This window comes from Arvicola amphibius, chromosome 1 (assembly GCF_903992535.2).
Source record: "Arvicola amphibius chromosome 1, mArvAmp1.2, whole genome shotgun sequence".
NCBI lineage: Eukaryota > Metazoa > Chordata > Mammalia > Rodentia > Cricetidae > Arvicola > Arvicola amphibius.
Genome location: NC_052047.1, coordinates 68,591,280 through 68,608,432, shown reverse-complemented (window position 1 = coordinate 68,608,432; position 17,153 = coordinate 68,591,280). Strand labels below are relative to the sequence as shown.

At 43.2% G+C, this 17,153-nt stretch overlaps 1 protein-coding gene across 1 annotated transcript in view; it reads left to right on the top strand.

The window, feature by feature from the left end:
- The first annotated feature begins 246 nt into the window (after positions 1–246).
- Hormad2 (HORMA domain containing 2) overlaps positions 247–17,153 on the top strand; it is a 117,719-nt gene continuing 100,812 nt past the window's right edge. The window contains exons 1-3 of the mRNA XM_042055021.1: positions 247–385; positions 1,344–1,556; positions 5,886–6,043. Coding sequence (XP_041910955.1) covers positions 247–385; positions 1,344–1,556; positions 5,886–6,043 — 510 coding nt within the window. The remainder of the gene's footprint in view (positions 386–1,343; positions 1,557–5,885; positions 6,044–17,153) is intronic.

Below are 17,153 nucleotides of genomic sequence, written 5' to 3'. Positions count from 1 at the left end.
TTTTGGAGCATGTGGAAAGTGACATTCTGTTGGGACTGACTTATACATGCTGAGAGTGCTAAGTGACAGGAGGTCACACACTGCAGCGGGCCTGGCAGGCTGGCCACCTCAGCGTAAACAGCTTAGAGCAGGAATGGTCCCCAAGATGAGGTAATTTGCTAGTGGGCTCGGAAAATGTGGCTATGCTCACAGTTAAACTATATCACAATGAAAGGCTAGAGATCAGGACATAAAGGGAAAAGGTGCATGGGGCAAAGTCCAGGAGAAATCAGATATGAGCATCCAGCTGCTGTTCCCAGAGAGAGTACGTCTCTCAGCAATGCATACAAAGTGCCAGCCATGAAGGAGGAGGCTCTCACGAGCTCCAGGGTCCAGGGCTTTTATCGTAGTTCAGTGACACAGTTAGGCAGACCTCTGTTGAGTGACCAGTGCTCACAGAAATCAAACTGATACAGTGAGGCCTGGGATCTCCGGCACATAAAAGCAGGTTGTCACTGCAGGTCTCGGCTAACTCCTAGGCCCAAGGCTCCTCTAGGCAGGATATCCAAAGCTTCAGAGCCCGTCCTCGGCCGTTCTCTTGTGAACGTGCAGTCTGAGTAGCTCCGAGTTGCTTATTTAACCCTTCGCTGCACAAACCATCAAGACTTTTGAATTAGGGCACAGGCATAGGAATTAGTCACGTGCATATGAATGCAGCACTCTACAAATGCAGCCTCTGTCTCCCTCTCTCCTCTGTCTCCTTTGTCTTCCTCTGTCTCTCTCTCATATACGCATATACATGTACAAACACACCAGTGGGGGACCACGTATACCCCAAGCTGACCTCTCACTTGCTATGTAGCTGAGGCCGACCTTGAAATCCTGATCCTCCTGCCTCTGTCTTCCAAGTGCTGAGATTACAGGCACGAACCACCATACCTGGCTTATATCTCACATTTTATGTATGTGTATTTTTTTTCTAGGTAGGATTTCACAGTTTTTCTCATATAATCAGTACACCACAATTCCAAAAAGTTAAGAATCTAGATTGAGGTTGGCAAGATAATGGAATAGAAGGCCATAGGCCATAGACCAACTTTATCACAATATACAGTTTATAAAGATTTAACAAAAACTCTAGGAACTAACTGAAAGTCACCAAACCCAACAAAGTACGTAGGAAAGAACGAATAGGTAAGTCTCCATGGCTTTCACAGTCTTCTACAAGCCAGACAGCTCTGTGTGACCAGGAAAGGTGCCCAGTTCTTGTTTCTTCTTTTGGAAGGAAAGAATGGAACGTGTGCCAACTTTCTGTCTTTCTGGGAATCTTCCCAAGGATTGGTTTTTATCTTGTCTGATTCTAGTTGTAACTAGTAAAGTCCAGGAGCCCCTGGGAACAAGGGGACTCCTGGTGGCAACTACCTACCTATCTGCAGTACTGCGTGTAGACACCAGAGGGAGCCAGAAGCTCAGATTTGCAGAACCCCCTCCACAGCGGGTATGGGTACACACAGAGAAGCTCCAGAGAAAACAAGAGAGGCACAAGGAGCCTCTACCTGGGCCGACAGTGGAAGTCTGTGAAGACTAGGCCAAGTGTTTCTTCAAATGCTCATGAGCCATCAAAGTAACACTGCATACGGTATAACGGGGAAACACAGCCCAAAGGACCAAGATAAATCTTCTGAGATCTACTTTCTCTAACACATAATTCAAAAACCTTGTTTGAAAAGAGCTCAGTGAACTATAGAACTGAGTCAACCAAAGGAAATACGGATACGAGTGCAAGACTAAAATGAGAATATCAACAAAAGGGGACACCACAGACAGGAACCTGACATCCGGGCCCTGAAGACTACAATAGCTGAAGACCGCACTAGACGGGCTCGGCAGCAGCGTCCAGCAGGTAGTGACCTCCAAGAAAGTCACTAGACATGGTCAAGTAGAGAAGCACGCCACTTCTCACTGCTGTGACCAAAACACCCACTGAATTTTCGGCCTAAGGGAGGACGGTGTATTGTCTCCGCGTGCATGTGCATATGCTTGCGGAAGACCTAGTCTACCGCGGTGGGAAGGCATGGTGGACCACGGCAGTTCTTACGGGGTGGCAGCCACCAGGAAGAGGGCATCCTGGCACTTCCCAAGCTTTCTCTTCTTCCCCATGGGAGGGCACCACCTACATCCTGGGGCTTGTCCTCTCACTTAATACCCTCTGGAAATACCCTCACAGATAAACCCAGGGCCTTCCTGCACTGTCTTCTAGGTTTCTTGGTTTTCTTTTTTGTTGTTGTTGTTTGGTTTTTTTTTGTTTGTTTGTTTTGTTTTTGTTTTTTCGAGACAGGGTTTCTCTGCATCTTTAGAGCCTGTCCTGGAACTAGCTCTTGTAGACCAGGCTGGTCTCGAACTCACAGAGATCCGCCTGCCTCTGCCTCCCGAGTGCTGGGATTAAAGGCGTGCGCCACCACCGCCCGGCTGGTTTCTTGGTTTTCTGTGTTTGTTTTTTGTTTTTTAAAGACAGACTGACCATGTGGCCCTGGCTCGCCTAAAACTTGCTAGACAGACTAGGTTGGTTTTGGAGTGGGAATCCTGCGTCCGCTACCCCTGAGTGCTGAGATTACACACATGTATCGCCACACCCTGCTTTTCTTGGTGATTCTAAATCTAATCAAGTAGACAGTGCAGTGCAGAGTGAGTTCAAGGCCAGCCTAAGCTAAGTACCCCAGTGAAACTAGGTCTCAAACATTAAAAGTCAGATGGTAAAGCATTTCTACAGAAGCATAAGGACCTTAGTTCAGATCCCCAACACCACTGAGAAAAAGCTGGGTACGGCGGCATGCACCTTTAATCCCAGCACTGGGGAGCTGCCAGCAGGAAGATCCATCCATCCCAGCAGCTTGCTAGCTGGCTAGGCAGGCACTGAGTGGGTGGATACCCTGTGTCAAAACAAAAGGGGAGGAGCACTTGAGGAAGATATCTGACCTCACCCTCTGGTTTCTACGTGTGTGTGCGCGCGTGCGCGCACACACACACACACACACACACACACACACACACACACGCAAATAAAAGTATAAAAGGCCTGGTAATATAGTTCTGCAATACAGTGCTGGCCTTGAATGTACAAAGCCCTAGGTTTAGTCTTCAGAACTGCAAAACAAATATCTAAAAAATAATAATAAACAACCAAAATAGGACATTTATGATATTTCTTTTAGAAGATAAATCTTACTATGCTGAATTTGAATACATCCCTGAAAGTTACTTGGACAGTATTTAGGATTCTTCCAACAACAAAAATGTGTCAGGTCAACATGTCTCATGTCTAAACACTCTTCATAAGAAAGTGTGGCAGAACAAGTTATTAGAAAGCAGAGCTCTCCTGAGTCTCCCCTTCTTGCCACAGCATAACCTTCCGTGCTGAGTACTGGCAGACGTGGCGCTAACAAGTCCCTGGCACATTTGAAAGCATAGTACTTGGGATTGGGAAGATAGCCCAGTCAGTAAGGCTACTGCCACAAAAGCACCCGAGTTCCACCCCCAGAACTCACATAAAAAAAATTCAGGTGTGGCGGTGTATGCCTGTAACCCCAGTGTTGGAGAGCGGAGACAGGCAGGTCCCTGGGGCTTGCTGGCCAACCAGCCTAGCCTAACTAGAGAGTCCCAGACCAATGAGAGACCTTGTCTGAGTAAACAAAGGAGGTGGCTCCCGAGGAATGGATGACACCTGAGATGGACCACTGGTCTCTGCATACATACACAAATGGGGGAACCCATGTGAACATACTTACACATGCACATACGCGAGCACTAAGAATAGGGCACCCACTAGCTTACCGGGAAGACGACTGCCCATCCAGCAAACATCTGAACAACGCCTTTGTTGCAACCTTTTCCTCCCACTCGAATGTGAAGTCGGTAATTTGCCTGTGATGGCTCATAGTTTCAGCTGTTTAGCTTTCTTCCTGGCAGTGAGGAACTAATGTCGTTTTTCTCTAATCAGAGAGGATCTTTAAGAAGCCTGCTTCACATTTCTTGCATGATTATGTTCTGCCTATGCTGCGATCTTAAGAATTTTACATCTTAAATTACAGACTCTCTCAATTGGAGACTATAAATTTAATTATCACCTGTTAAGAGTGAATTAAGGAAAGAAAAAGAAATCTCCCAGGCCTGAGGCTGCAATATGGCCTCACCGGAGCTCTAGACCACCTTTTGGTGGCTGCCATTTTCTGTTAGCTGTGCAGATATTCCTGGTTTCAAACTGGAAAGCCAGTTTCAAAACTATTTTTTTATTTGAAACTTTCCATATCAAGCGATGATCATTAAGAAGAATAACATTGTTTTACATGTCCCCAAAACTTGATACTCAGTGGAAAACAGAACCAAGTAGCCAAATATTTCTATAATGTGGGAGTATTCAGCGTTTGCCTTGATGTCATTTCTTAGTCCTGGGCACTCAAGCAGGCAGTAGAGCAGCCTGTCACTCAGCGCCGTCACTTCCTGTTCCAGCTCATTAAACCTGGCTTTCCTAGAAGCATACAATCCACATGGAGAGCTCTGCCAGTCAGAAAAATCAGCCCCCAAGGAGGCAGGGGTTGATCTGCACCTCTGAGGGGCATGAAGGCCACAGTAAATTGCCACTTCCACAGGAAGCCATGTTTTGTAGGTTGACAGGGTGAAGGCAGAAGGCGCAGGCATTTGTGTTTAGACTTTACAGTTGGGAGTTTGTTTTATATCGATTGGCTTCTCTTTAGCTGCCAGAGGATGAAGAGAGTTCAGAAGTTCAGCTAAGATGGCAATTATAAATATATATATATATATATATATTTATATATACACACATATATCTATGTCACACATACATATATATGTATAATCGCATAGATATACACATACATATCTCTCTCCCTACACACACACACACACACACACACATCTATATTGATGTTTTTCTCTCTTCTCTAAAGGAAAGAAATCCCAAGTAATCTAACCATGTGGTCAGCTTCATTCAGAACTTCGGATCTTACAAGAATTTGCTTCCCCTTTCTTTACTGCTAAAACTCCTAGGTCTCCAGAATCACCTCACAAATTCACCGTGAGCATCGAGGACTCTCGCTCCTGACAAGCCACATGGCCACTTTAGCTAATACCGGAGAGAAACAACTTTTGGGCATACTTTGGCTCATCATTTCAGCTGTCTGGTTGGCACTTCTATTTCTCAGCCCGAGGGGAAGCAGTGCATCGCAGTGAGGACCATGCAGTCTGCTCACCTCACTGCTGCTGGGAAGCAGAAGCAGAGTTAAATCCACCCCACAGTGACCGTCCTTCCTTCCTTCCTTCCACCTGTCCTTGCCTCCTAAAAGTTTTACCAACAGTGACAGGCTGGCAACCAAGCCTTTAGTATATGGAGAACATTTAAGATTCAAACCACAACACTATTGAATGCTCCCATGGAAACCAAAATAAAATAACATCCCAACAGAAATGAGAGTGCTTGAAGCGATACAGCTGGCACCGAAGGGCCACAGTCACCTTAACCTTGTCGAGGAAGAAAACACAGACGAGAGGGTTTGTCCACTCAGCTCTCTCCTAAGTGTGAGTGAGACACTTGAGATGGCAGAGGCTTTACTTAGCTTTCAGGAGCACGCTGCCATCCGTCGACACTGGAAGAGCTTATACCATCTTTTCTCTCTTGGTTCTCAAGTGGGGGTAAAACGCCTGCTGTTGTCGGGGTGATGTGAGCTAGTCATCACCCAAGAAAGGGAACTTGCTTGCTCTTCGAAAACGCCTTTCTCTGCGAAGCCATTTGGACTGCACCTGTGGAAGGTTTTTCTTCTTTGCCCCATGTCACACCCTTCTGCCCCATCACTATATACAAACTATGTTCTGTGTTTCTAATGTGTTTGCAGCTCCCCCTTTCTCACTAAGCTCTAAACTTCCCAGCCCAGGGTCTGAGTCGTCCTCTCCCACGTCCCCACAGCTAATCAGCCAGCTTGCAGAGGAAGGACACATGACAGTACCAGCAGCAGGACTGGAGGCTAAGGTGATGACAGCCATCCTGATGAAGGTTGGAAGCAAATGTGTTAATAACTCACCCTTCCTATCTGGCGGCTAACCTCTGCCCTCTGTACTTGGTATTGGTCCTGTACTCTGAGAGGGACGTGCCTCTAGAGATGCCATCCTCTTTGGGATATATAGTTTGTCTGCAATATGATGTCTATTGTGATAGCCCTCAAATGGTTCCCCAGATTAAACTAAATGTAACGTGCCGGTCTAAGTAGCAACCTTTCGGTAACTAGCTGCTCTTCCTGTGATACAGTATGCCATCACAGGCCTTGAGAGAAGACTTTAAAACCCCATGCGATTCTGCTAATGCCTTTAATCCCAGCACTCAGGAGGCGGAGACAGGTGGATCTTTGAATTCAAAGGTAGCCTGGTCTACAGATTGAATTCCAGGACAGTCAGAGCTACACAGAGAAACCCTATCTCCAAAAAGCCAAAAACAAATAAAACCAAACAACAACAACAACAACAAAAACCCAATTCCCCCAAAACACAACAACCAAAATAAAAAAAAAAAAAAAACCTCATCAGCATGCAAGGGGCAAGATTCTGACTAGAGACTGAGGGGATGAGTCAAATGATACAAAGGACTCTGAACAGGAAAGGTTGGGCTGTGAAGTCCTCTCAAAAAGGATTTCTCCCCACTTCTCTTTTTATCTGTTTCACATGTCATTTTACTTCCAGATGTCAGAACGTTAACAACTGCCAATTTCTGACAAAGATAAAAGTTCTGAGAATGTGGCTGTTTCTACATGTTGGTCAGTCTCTAAAGTGGTAAACACTTCCGTCCCAAAATGAACCACGTACTTTGCTTTGGTAGAGACAAATTCCAGTCTTTATTACTGAAAGGAAAGAAAAAAGAGGAAGAAGCAGAACAGGAAGAGAAGAGGAGAAGGAAGAGAAAAGGAGGAAAGGGAAAGAGGAGGAAGATGAGGAGCAGGTGTTGGTGGTAGCCACAAAATTGAGGGTATCATATTCCACTTTTGGGTTCCCTGGGTCATTATCCTAGTGTGGACTTGATCTAAGAGCACCAAGCTCAAGCCTTTAGTAGACAAGAAGTACCTTGGTGGGGGTTTCTGTTTGAGTTGCAAGTTGGGCTCACAGAAAAGTAATTAGAAACTAGCTTGGCTAGGGACAAGAAAAAGCCTTGCAATGAGAGATGGGAGCCAAGGGTTGTGCTTGCAATCTGCTCTCCTAACAAGCCCAGGGACCAAGAGCAAATACTTAAACCCTCATCTGTGAAGCAAAGGAGGAGACGAGGATGGTTTCTAAGGCTTCCTCGAGCACAGCCAATTTTAATTATCTAAACATTTTTCCTTAAGTCAGTGATCAGTTCATTCAATTATCTACTTGTATGCCTTCAATGAACATAAAGGAAGAAGTAAAATTAACATCCCCTCAAGAGTTTACCAGTAGTGGGCACCAGGCAGGCTTTACTGATGACAGTTGCTTATCCATCCACTCACCTTCCAAATGGAATTCCAGGGAGCCGGCAATGGGAAGGAAGAGAAACACTGACGACACGATGAGGAGGAAGAGAGGGTGCGTGATTGCGTCATCTCACTGACGGTGCAGCGTTTATTTATTTGGGGATCTGAGAGTTTAGCTGAGGGCTGCATGCTGAAGAGGCAGGTGTTCTACTGAGCTATATACCTACACTGCCTCTCCCACCCACCCACCCACCCACCCATCCATCCATCTATCTATTGGCAGGACCTTACTTACTAAACTACTCAGAGTAGTTCTCCTGTCTCAGCTTTTCCAAATGGCTGAGAATTATAGGCACCCACCACAACCCCTGGCTCACCAATATTTGCCAAGTGCCTACCATTTGCCAGGGACTATACTGAATATTGGAAGACAGGTCCTCTGATGAAACTTGTTATCTCATGCACATTCTAGGTAGAAAGGACAGGTTAACAAGGAAATGAAACCCATATTAAGTTCTGGGAAGAAAACAGAATAATAAAAGTGAGAAAAAAACAACTGAATATGATAGACACAGCCATTAGTGGAAAGGCAAGGAGGAAGGTCTTTGACCGTGGTGGTGGTTGGCTGAGCTCAGACTGCAAGGTAGATGACAATTAGGATAGTGGCCTGGTTACACACACACACACACACACACACACACGTACACACACACACATACACACACGCACACTGGTCAAACTGACAGAAGCCACAATACACACACACATCAAATTGACAGAAGACACACACACACACACACACACACACACGTACACACACACACATACACACACACACACTGGTCAAACTGACAGAATACACACACACACACACACACACTGGTCAAATTGACAGAAGCCAGCATCATCCGCTAAGAGGAAACTTCAGCTGAGAGACTGGCCTGTGGGCAAGGCTGGAATTACCCCTGGGTAGGCTGTCTTGGGTTGTGTAAGAAAGCAAGCCGAAACAGCAGTCCTCTGTGCTTTCTGCTTATCCTGCCTCTAGGCTCCTGCCCTGCTTGAGTTCCTGCTTTCATTTCAAGACAGAGTGGAAGCCTGCTTGGTGAAACACACCCTTTCTTCCTCCACGTTGCTTTTGGTAATGATGTCTGTATTACAGCAACAGAGAACAAACTAAGACAGACACCAGCAAAGAGGGGAGGTTAATGGTCCGGTTAGGAAGCAAATTAATTTTGAGACTGGAAAGGGCTGTGGTTGGAACTTAAAAAGAAAACAAAAGGTTATTTCTGGAAAGTAAAGACCCAAGCAGAACCGAATTGAATGCGATTTTGCCCCTTAGGGGACTGCTGGCAATCTAGAAACCATTTAAATTGTCAAGATTGGAGAGAGGGGTACCGCTGCTGAGATTGAGAAAATCCAGACTATTTTAACCCAGATGGTGGTTTATTCATTATGTTTTAAACCCGTGTTCTCAAGAACCTCATTTTTTCCTTTCCCGTGGGGATAAAATAAGAAATGTCAAGTATTTCATTCATTTACAGCCTTGGGAAATCCCACCACAGAGGTTTAAGGAACTTCGGATAGTTCTGGAAAGTTCCATAGTACACAGACGGGAAAGGTCTGGGGAGTCTCGGGTTAAGATAAGCGCAAAGTAAGGTTAACATAGCCGTGTTTCAGTTAAACACCACGGTAAAGAAGGGTCCCAAAGACGAGGTCAAAGATGCCCTCCAGGACTGCAAAGCTCTGCTCCGGTGGAGTCCAGGCCTTTCCGGCTCTAGCCAGGGGCACCAGCTCTGCCCTCGGACCCCAGGGAAACCTGGTCTGGCATCCTGGCCCACAGCAGCCACTCACCTTGGCCAGCCAGCCGGGTAGAAGCCCCGCCCCCTCACGCGGCCCCCACGCGGTCTCTGGGCGTTCCCCACGTGTTCTTCAGGGCACAGCACACGGCCCCGCCCAGAACCAGGTGGGCGGGAATCGCCGGGCCTATTTGCATATTCATGAGGTGGAGTTGCGTCGCCTGAGGGGTAAACCTTGGAGAGTCGTCCTGAAGAGGTCTTCCTGAAGAGACCTGCGGCCCTGCCCGGAAAGCGGAAAGCGTCATTGGTTATCCGTAAGCCTGAGGGGCGGGTTTTCCTAGCAAAAGCCGTTGGCTGCAACTACTGGCCGAGGTGAAGGAGGCAGAGGCGAAGGAGCCTGAGGTGAAGGCCGAAGCCTCCGGTGTCCACACCCGAGGAGGCCGAGGTGAAGGCCTGAAGGCCGAAGCCTCCCAGGGTCGCGGGAGGAAGGCATTCGGGTGGGGTTCTGTGAGGCTTCTCTGTTGCTCTTTTTCCTTGGGAGGCTTGATTTGGAAGTATTTCGTGGAAGTGGAAAGCCCTCTGAGGAGAAGTAGAATCGGGGCCAAGAGCGGAGGAGGACCTGAGGAGGACCAGAAGCATCAGGTAACACAGTTTTCTACCCTGGATGGTGAAAAATTTCACACGCTAAAAACAAAGAGGAGAGAGTAGGGAGAACTAGACTGGTACACCTTGAGTTTCCACAATGAATAGCTCTTGGTTGTTTTAATTGGAACAGGAGACCACTATGTTAAGTGAAATAAACCAGACTCAGAAAGATAAATATTATGTTTTCCCACATACTGGAATCGAGTCATATATGGCATGGGATTTAGGTTGACACCTTGTCCTTTTCCTCTGTCCTGTCGTCACTACTCCTGTGGTTGTTCCTGTGTTCCAGCACCAGTTTTTGAAGAGACTGTCCTTACAGCAGGCAGGCAGGCAGGCAGGCAGGTAGGCAGGCAGGCAGGCACTGAAACACTAGTCAGAACTTATATCTTGTTCTACAAACACAGGGTAGGATGGGGGGGAAGAAGAGGGAGGAGAGAGAGAGGAGGGGCAGGGATGGGGAGAAGGAGGGGAGGGAGGAGAGGGAAGCATAGGGCACAAGTGCAAGAGAGTGAAATAGCTCCCATGAGACAGCAAGACAGCAAGTACTGGGAATGGTGTGACTATTTGAAACCTCAGACAGCCCAACCCCCAGTGACACACCTCCTCCAACAAGGCCATACTGCCTGATCCTTCCCAAAGAGTTCCACCAACTGGGGACCAAACATTTAACTATAGGAGCTGGTGTTCTCATTCTCACCCAAGTATCACAGATAATGAGTCAAAACAAAACAGGTATTCTCTGAGAGAGGATGATCTCTTAAGTTCATACATATTTCCTGGGGGCTCTGGGCTTGTGAGCTCAAAAATTAATTGGGTTGTACTTGGATAGGAGACCTCCATAAAACAGTTGTTCAAAGAGAGAGAAATAGCAATAACAGAGTAATTAGAAGTTAAAAGGATTTTGCCTATTTTGAAAAATCATTTGGGTCTTTTTAGTATCTTGAAATAAACTTCTAATCCCAGAAAGAGGCTATAATATTTAAAAACAAGGGAGTAAGTCATGTGCATGAAGTGAAACCAGAGGAGAATTTCATCTGGGGAGTCACTATTATAGTACTCCTTTATTGGGTGTCCAACTTCTTGTGTTTTAGACTCTGGGTAAACCAATGATTTTTTGGGATTTGGGTTTTCTAATCTACAAAGATAGGTATTTTAAATAAATTATATTTAGTGTTCTCTAACTTAAAATTTTATCATTTTCCTGGAACATTAATTCTTTTTCTAAAATATTTATTTTGTGTATATATGCATGTGTCTTTATGAGTTTATATGTACGTGTGTGTTTGGACGTCCATGGAAGCTGGAAGAGGGCAGAAGGGCTACTTGGAGCTGGAGTTACAGCATGCAGTTGTGTGAGCCTGAAGTCATAGGATTTAAACTCATGGCTGAGAAATAAGTACTCTTTACTGCTGTGCCATCTCTCTAGCCATTTGGCCCAAGCTCTTTCTTTTCCTATAGAGTTTCCTCATTGAGTCAGGAGATATTGAGTAACTATTTTGTTGCAGAACTGTAGTGATTCTAAGAATTAAAAATTCATCTAAACAATACACAAAAGTCACAAGATTATGTGATTTAACTAGTGTCCAGTAGATACAAAACAATAAGCATGAAAAGTGGATTAGAATCCAAGTATATTGGCACATGATTGAAATCCCAACACTTAGGAGGCTGAGGCAGGAGGATCATGAATTTGAAACCTGCCTTGGTTGCATGGTAAGGCCTTGTCTCCAAAGCAAAACAAGTATATTTATATTTAGTGGTTACCAGGGATTGATAGAAGGCAAGAATGGGAAACTGCTAACAGAAATGTGGCTTCTTTTAGAGGTGACGAATTAGTGTTGATGGTTACATGACTTGGTAAATACACTAAAACCCTTTGAATTGCACTTTTAAAAACCTTTAAAACCAGGCTGTGGTGGCACATTCCTTTAATCCCAGCATTTGGGGGATAAAGGCAGGCGATCTTTGTGAGTTCAAGCCCTGTCTGGTCTACAAAGCAAGTTTCAGGATTGCCAAGGCTACACACACAGAGAAACCCTGTATCGAAAAAAACCAAACCAAAACAAAAAACCCTTTAAAAATACCAAGCACTTGGCGGAGGTGGTAATGGAAACTAAACCATCTTCAGTAGATAAGTAAGACTTTGAAGTAGAAGAGGATGTTTCTGATCAGGAGAATATTGTGAAAGCCTAAAGTCAGAGAGTAGAGGTAAACAATATACTAATGGCCAGTGCACAGAAGACAAGGGAAATGACTGACGAGGTTGGGGAGGCATGAGGCAGGCAGATCTTAACCATGGTGAAGTTTTTCTGAGGACAGTGGGAGAGCTATGTAAGAACTGTAGTTTGGAAATAATATATAATCAAGGTTGTGATTAGAAAAGTCTGGCTGTAGAATGAGACAACAGAGATGGCAGAGTGCAGCAATGGATAGATGGGTTGTTGGAGGAATTCAGGCAGGAGACAAACCTAATCTGATCTGAAGTAGAAATGTCAGGCCCAGCATGGTGGCATACACTTGTAATCCCAGCACTTGAGAACTGGAGGCAGCAGAACCACCTCAAGTTCAAGGCTGTCTGGGCTACATAGCAAGTTCCAGGAAGTTGGGGCCATGTAGTGAGAGCCTATAAAAACAACAGTAGAGGGATGGAGAGATGGCTCAGTGGTTAAGAGCACTGACTGCTCTTCCAGAGGACCCAGGTTCAATTCCCAGCACCCACATGGCAGCTCACAACTGTCTGTAACTTCAGTTCTTGGGGAAATGATACCCTCACACCAGTGTACATTAAATAAATTATAAAAAAAACCCCAAAAACAGCAGTAGCAGCATCAACACTAACCACAAAAGAAGACACCCCCCCCCATAGAAGCTGACAACAATGTAGAGAAAGTGAGTAGTTGATACATTTGAGAACTACTAAGTTGATTGAACAAAGAAATAAGAAAAGGCAGAGTTGAGTCATACATTTTCAGATTGAATTATTGTTTCATGATGAGGGGCAAGAATTCACATTTGGATGTGCTAAGGACATCAAAGTGGGGATTTGTCTAATGGACAGAATTGTAGGTCAGTAACTCCCAGAGTGACCTGGGTTGGGCATATACATGTTTAGAAATGAAAAAAATAGAAGACACTAGGACAGAAGCTTTTGGAATACTAAAATGCCGGAGGAAAGTAGGCCAGAGAAAAGACGGGAGGACAGTGGGAGGGAACTGCTAGTCTGGAGAAACACCAGCCGGAGGCTAATGCTTCTGGGAATTGAACCCCAGTTCTTTGAAAGAGCAGCCAGTGCCCTTAAATGCTGGGTCTTCTCTCAAGCCTGCCTTCCTTATTTCTTAAAATGTAAGGGAGGCAATAGTTGTGTTGGGCCAGACTTGACAGTTACGTTCTGAAGACAACAAAAGAAAACAGCCTTTAAGGACTACTCAAGAACCATCAGGTAGATTTCAGACGCATATAAAATATTGTAATAGTGTCACCTAGTGCTGTTTTGAAGAAATAATTCAAGAGAAATTAAATAGTTTCTGCTTATAGTCTCTATCACCACCTTGTGGCACTGTCTTCAAATAATTCTAACCTCTTATTTGTAAAAAAAAACCTTCCAGAGCCTTGCCTTAATTGGTAATATAACAGGTAACAGCCCTGGGTGAGCCAGAGTGGAATTTCTTTAAATGGGTTATTACAAGTAAGATCCAAATCGAAATAATTTAAGATCTTCAGAAAGAAAATAGAAGATTTACTTTTAAAAAAATTCCACTGAAAAATACACTTTTAATTCATAACTTTTAAAACTTTTTAAAATGATGATTTAGTCTTTGAGTATAAATTTGGGTCCCCCCCCAGCTTCATTAACTTTTTAATTGTGATCTATTATGCATAATGTGTAATCAGTCATGTGAGCCATTCTCAGTGTACAGTCTAGCAATGCTCAGCTGTCATGTGACAAAGCCAACCATTTACCATTTCCAAAATATTTCATCGTAGTGAATAGAAACCTCTGTCCTACTGAATTCCACCGCTCTATCCCCACCACAGCTTTGATAACCTCTCTTGTACCTTTTGTTTGCATTTTTGCTTAATTTATTGTAGGTACTCATATGTGAGATCATATATTTGTTCTTCTGTACCTGGCTTTGCTTTTATTATTTTTTTAAACATAGTATTGTGCTTGCAAGGTTCCATTGTGGCATGTAATTTCATCCTTTTCTGTAGATTGAGTAGCCCATATATATAATATATATATATATCACATTTTTGTTTATCCATTCATCTATTCCCCCCATGCCCCCCCTTTTTTTAAAAGATGATGCGATGTTATCTAGGCTGACTTCAAACTCCTAGACTGAGCTGATTGCCTTAGCTTCCAGTGTTGCTGGGCCTACATGCCACTGCCCCTGGCTGTTTGTCCATTTGTCTATTGATCGACTTTTGGATTGTTTCCACCTTTTGACTGTATGAAGAATGCTGCTATGAGAGTTGATGAACAAGTATTTGAGACCCTCCCTGCTTCTTCCCTTCCTTGTTTATTTCTTTTGGCTATATACTTAGAAACGATAATGCTGCATACTAGGGTATTAAGAAACTGAAAAACTTCATACTGTGTTCTGGGTTGCTTTACATCTGAACCAGAAATGTATAAAGACTTTAATTCTCCATCTCTTCACCAACACCTGTTACTTTCATTTTTTGAATAGGTTTTGAGTTTTGTAAACAAATAAGAAGTTAGTCTAAGAAATGTTTTTGAGCCCTGCTGTGCACAAGAAGACAGTTACTGTTTGAGGGAATAACAAAGATAAATGAGATATATTGCATCTTTAGGGGACTTTCTTCTGAGAATGTGTTTATGAATAAGTAGATTATCTTACAGTTTTTTGTGTGGTTGAAAAATTAATACAGAGACTTCATACCAGATTTAGAAAACGCTTGTAGTGAAAACTTAAATGATTCTTAAAATTACTTGCCAAGTTATAGTTGATTTGGAAAGTTCAAAATAAGAATTTTTCTAATTCAGATTTTTATAATTTTTGATAAGGACAGGTAGAACTATTTTAGCTTCATTCTCCCTTTGTGTTTTCAAAATTGAGCTTGGTAAATTTCTCTTGAAACAGGAAAGTCTGGGAAACAGTCTATCCTTAAACTTACTTGACTTTAAGTTTTGATTTTAAAATCAGTTTCATCTTTGGAAAGACAAGATAGGAAATATTATGTTAGGCCAAATCTCTAATTAATTTTTTAACAGGTTAAAATTGTTGAAAGAATCCTGACTCACTCTCATGATGACTACTGCTCAGCTCGCTCACAACACCAGAACACTAGAAGCATCTAAGGTATTTGTTAAGAATTAAAAGAAAATCAATAGCCACTTAGTGAGTTACTTAATTTAAAATTTTGTTAGCAGTGGTTTTATCAGTTAATTGGTACATACTCTGGGAAAGTATGTCTACATTTTAATGCCTAATGGACAGGGGGATATTTGGAAAATTAAGACCAATTACACAATGACTTACTGGGTGCTTATTTCATGTTTACTAGAGTAAAAGGAATCAGAAACAAAGAGATGTTCAAAGAGAATGGTCCTTCGTTAGACATCTGCTTCCTGAAGCAATTAGGAAACTTGTGATGTAATTTTCAGAACTAAATAGGAGAGCACTGTGAGAAGCTTTGATGCTAGGAATCTGGGCGAGACTGTGTTAGTCACTTCCTGTGTGGTGATAGCATATGAAATAATAAACTTAAGAGGAAGAAGGGTTTGTTTTGGCTCACAGTTTGAGAAGTTGATTCTATTGTTTTTGACTCAGTATCAAAGCAGAACATCATGGGGACATGTAGGGGAAAATACAGTAGAACAAGGTGGCATACCCATGGTGGCCAGGAACGGGGTGGGAGTGGGAGGAGATTCACTTGATAATCTAATGTCTTTTCATTAGATTCTACCTCTTAAAAGGTCTACCATCTCTCAGTAGCACAACAGGTTGATGACCATGTCTTCAATTTTGGGGGACATTTATGATTCAGACTTAACAGACTACAGTATGTCAGGCCAGTTGCTGGATATACCCAGGCTGATTTAGCATATCCCAGAACAGTCATTAATTCATCATTTATTTATTTAGGTTCAATATATACTATATATGTAATAATGTATTGTTTTATGAGAAGATACAAAAATGATCTTTATCTTAAAAGTTCGTAATCTGATTAAGAAAAATAAGATTCATGTAATTAAGTTAATATACATATATGTATAAATATTTACATATATATGAAGAAGAGTGAGAGACCCCAGGAGAATTGTTACAAGCTTGAGACCAGTTTTACTACATAGTGAGTTCTAGGTCACCTTAAGCCAGATTGAGATGCTGTCTCTACCTCAGAACCCATAAGAGAATACAGTAATTCAGACTGTAGCAATTTAGGGATTTTGTATACTCTGAAATGATGAAAAAGCTCATAGAGGAGAGAGAATTTCTTGAGGAAACATAGCCTATGCCTTGGCTCATAATAAATAAGCATGGCATGTTTTAGGGAAAGCTACTTTTTCTGTAGTAAAACACTCATGTTAGCCAGGAGAAGGAAACAAAATGGAATAGGAAATTGGGGAACAGATTAATTTGGATCTTAAAATCTAGGCTAAAGAACTGATGCTTTATTCTGTAGTCAGTGCAAGGTCAGAGGTTTGTTTGATTAGAAGAGTGAATATAGACTTGTTTCAAGGAGTATTAAATTATAGGAGAGAGAGAGAGTAAGAAAAAAGTTTGGAGTTGAAGGAGAAATCAGGCTTAAAGCAAGCAGTCATCTTTCTGGCTTTGCTCCAGTGTACTCCCCAAGGCAACACCTAATCTCATCTAGGTTCTTAAATGTGTACTCCCTCCTGGGGGAAACGTTGAGCTGGGTGTGTAAACTGCAGTCAGCGTGGCAGGCATTTTTCTCACTCTAAATTAAACAAATTGACTTTTTTGCTTCGACTGTACCTTTGTTTGGGTTACATGAAGTGCTTTTCCCAGTAAATTTCAAGTGACAGTACGGTTCTGTTATCTCATACTACAAACAATGATAATAACTACAGAAGTCAATATTTATTCAGCACTTAACTATGTGCTGGGCATTGTGCCAAGGGCATTATGTTATTATTCAATTAAATCTCTCAGAAAGGAAGAAACTGAGCAGGGCAGTAGTAGCACACACCTTTAGTCCCAGCACGCAGGAGGCAGAGGCAGGCGGATCTCCGAGTTCTAGGCCA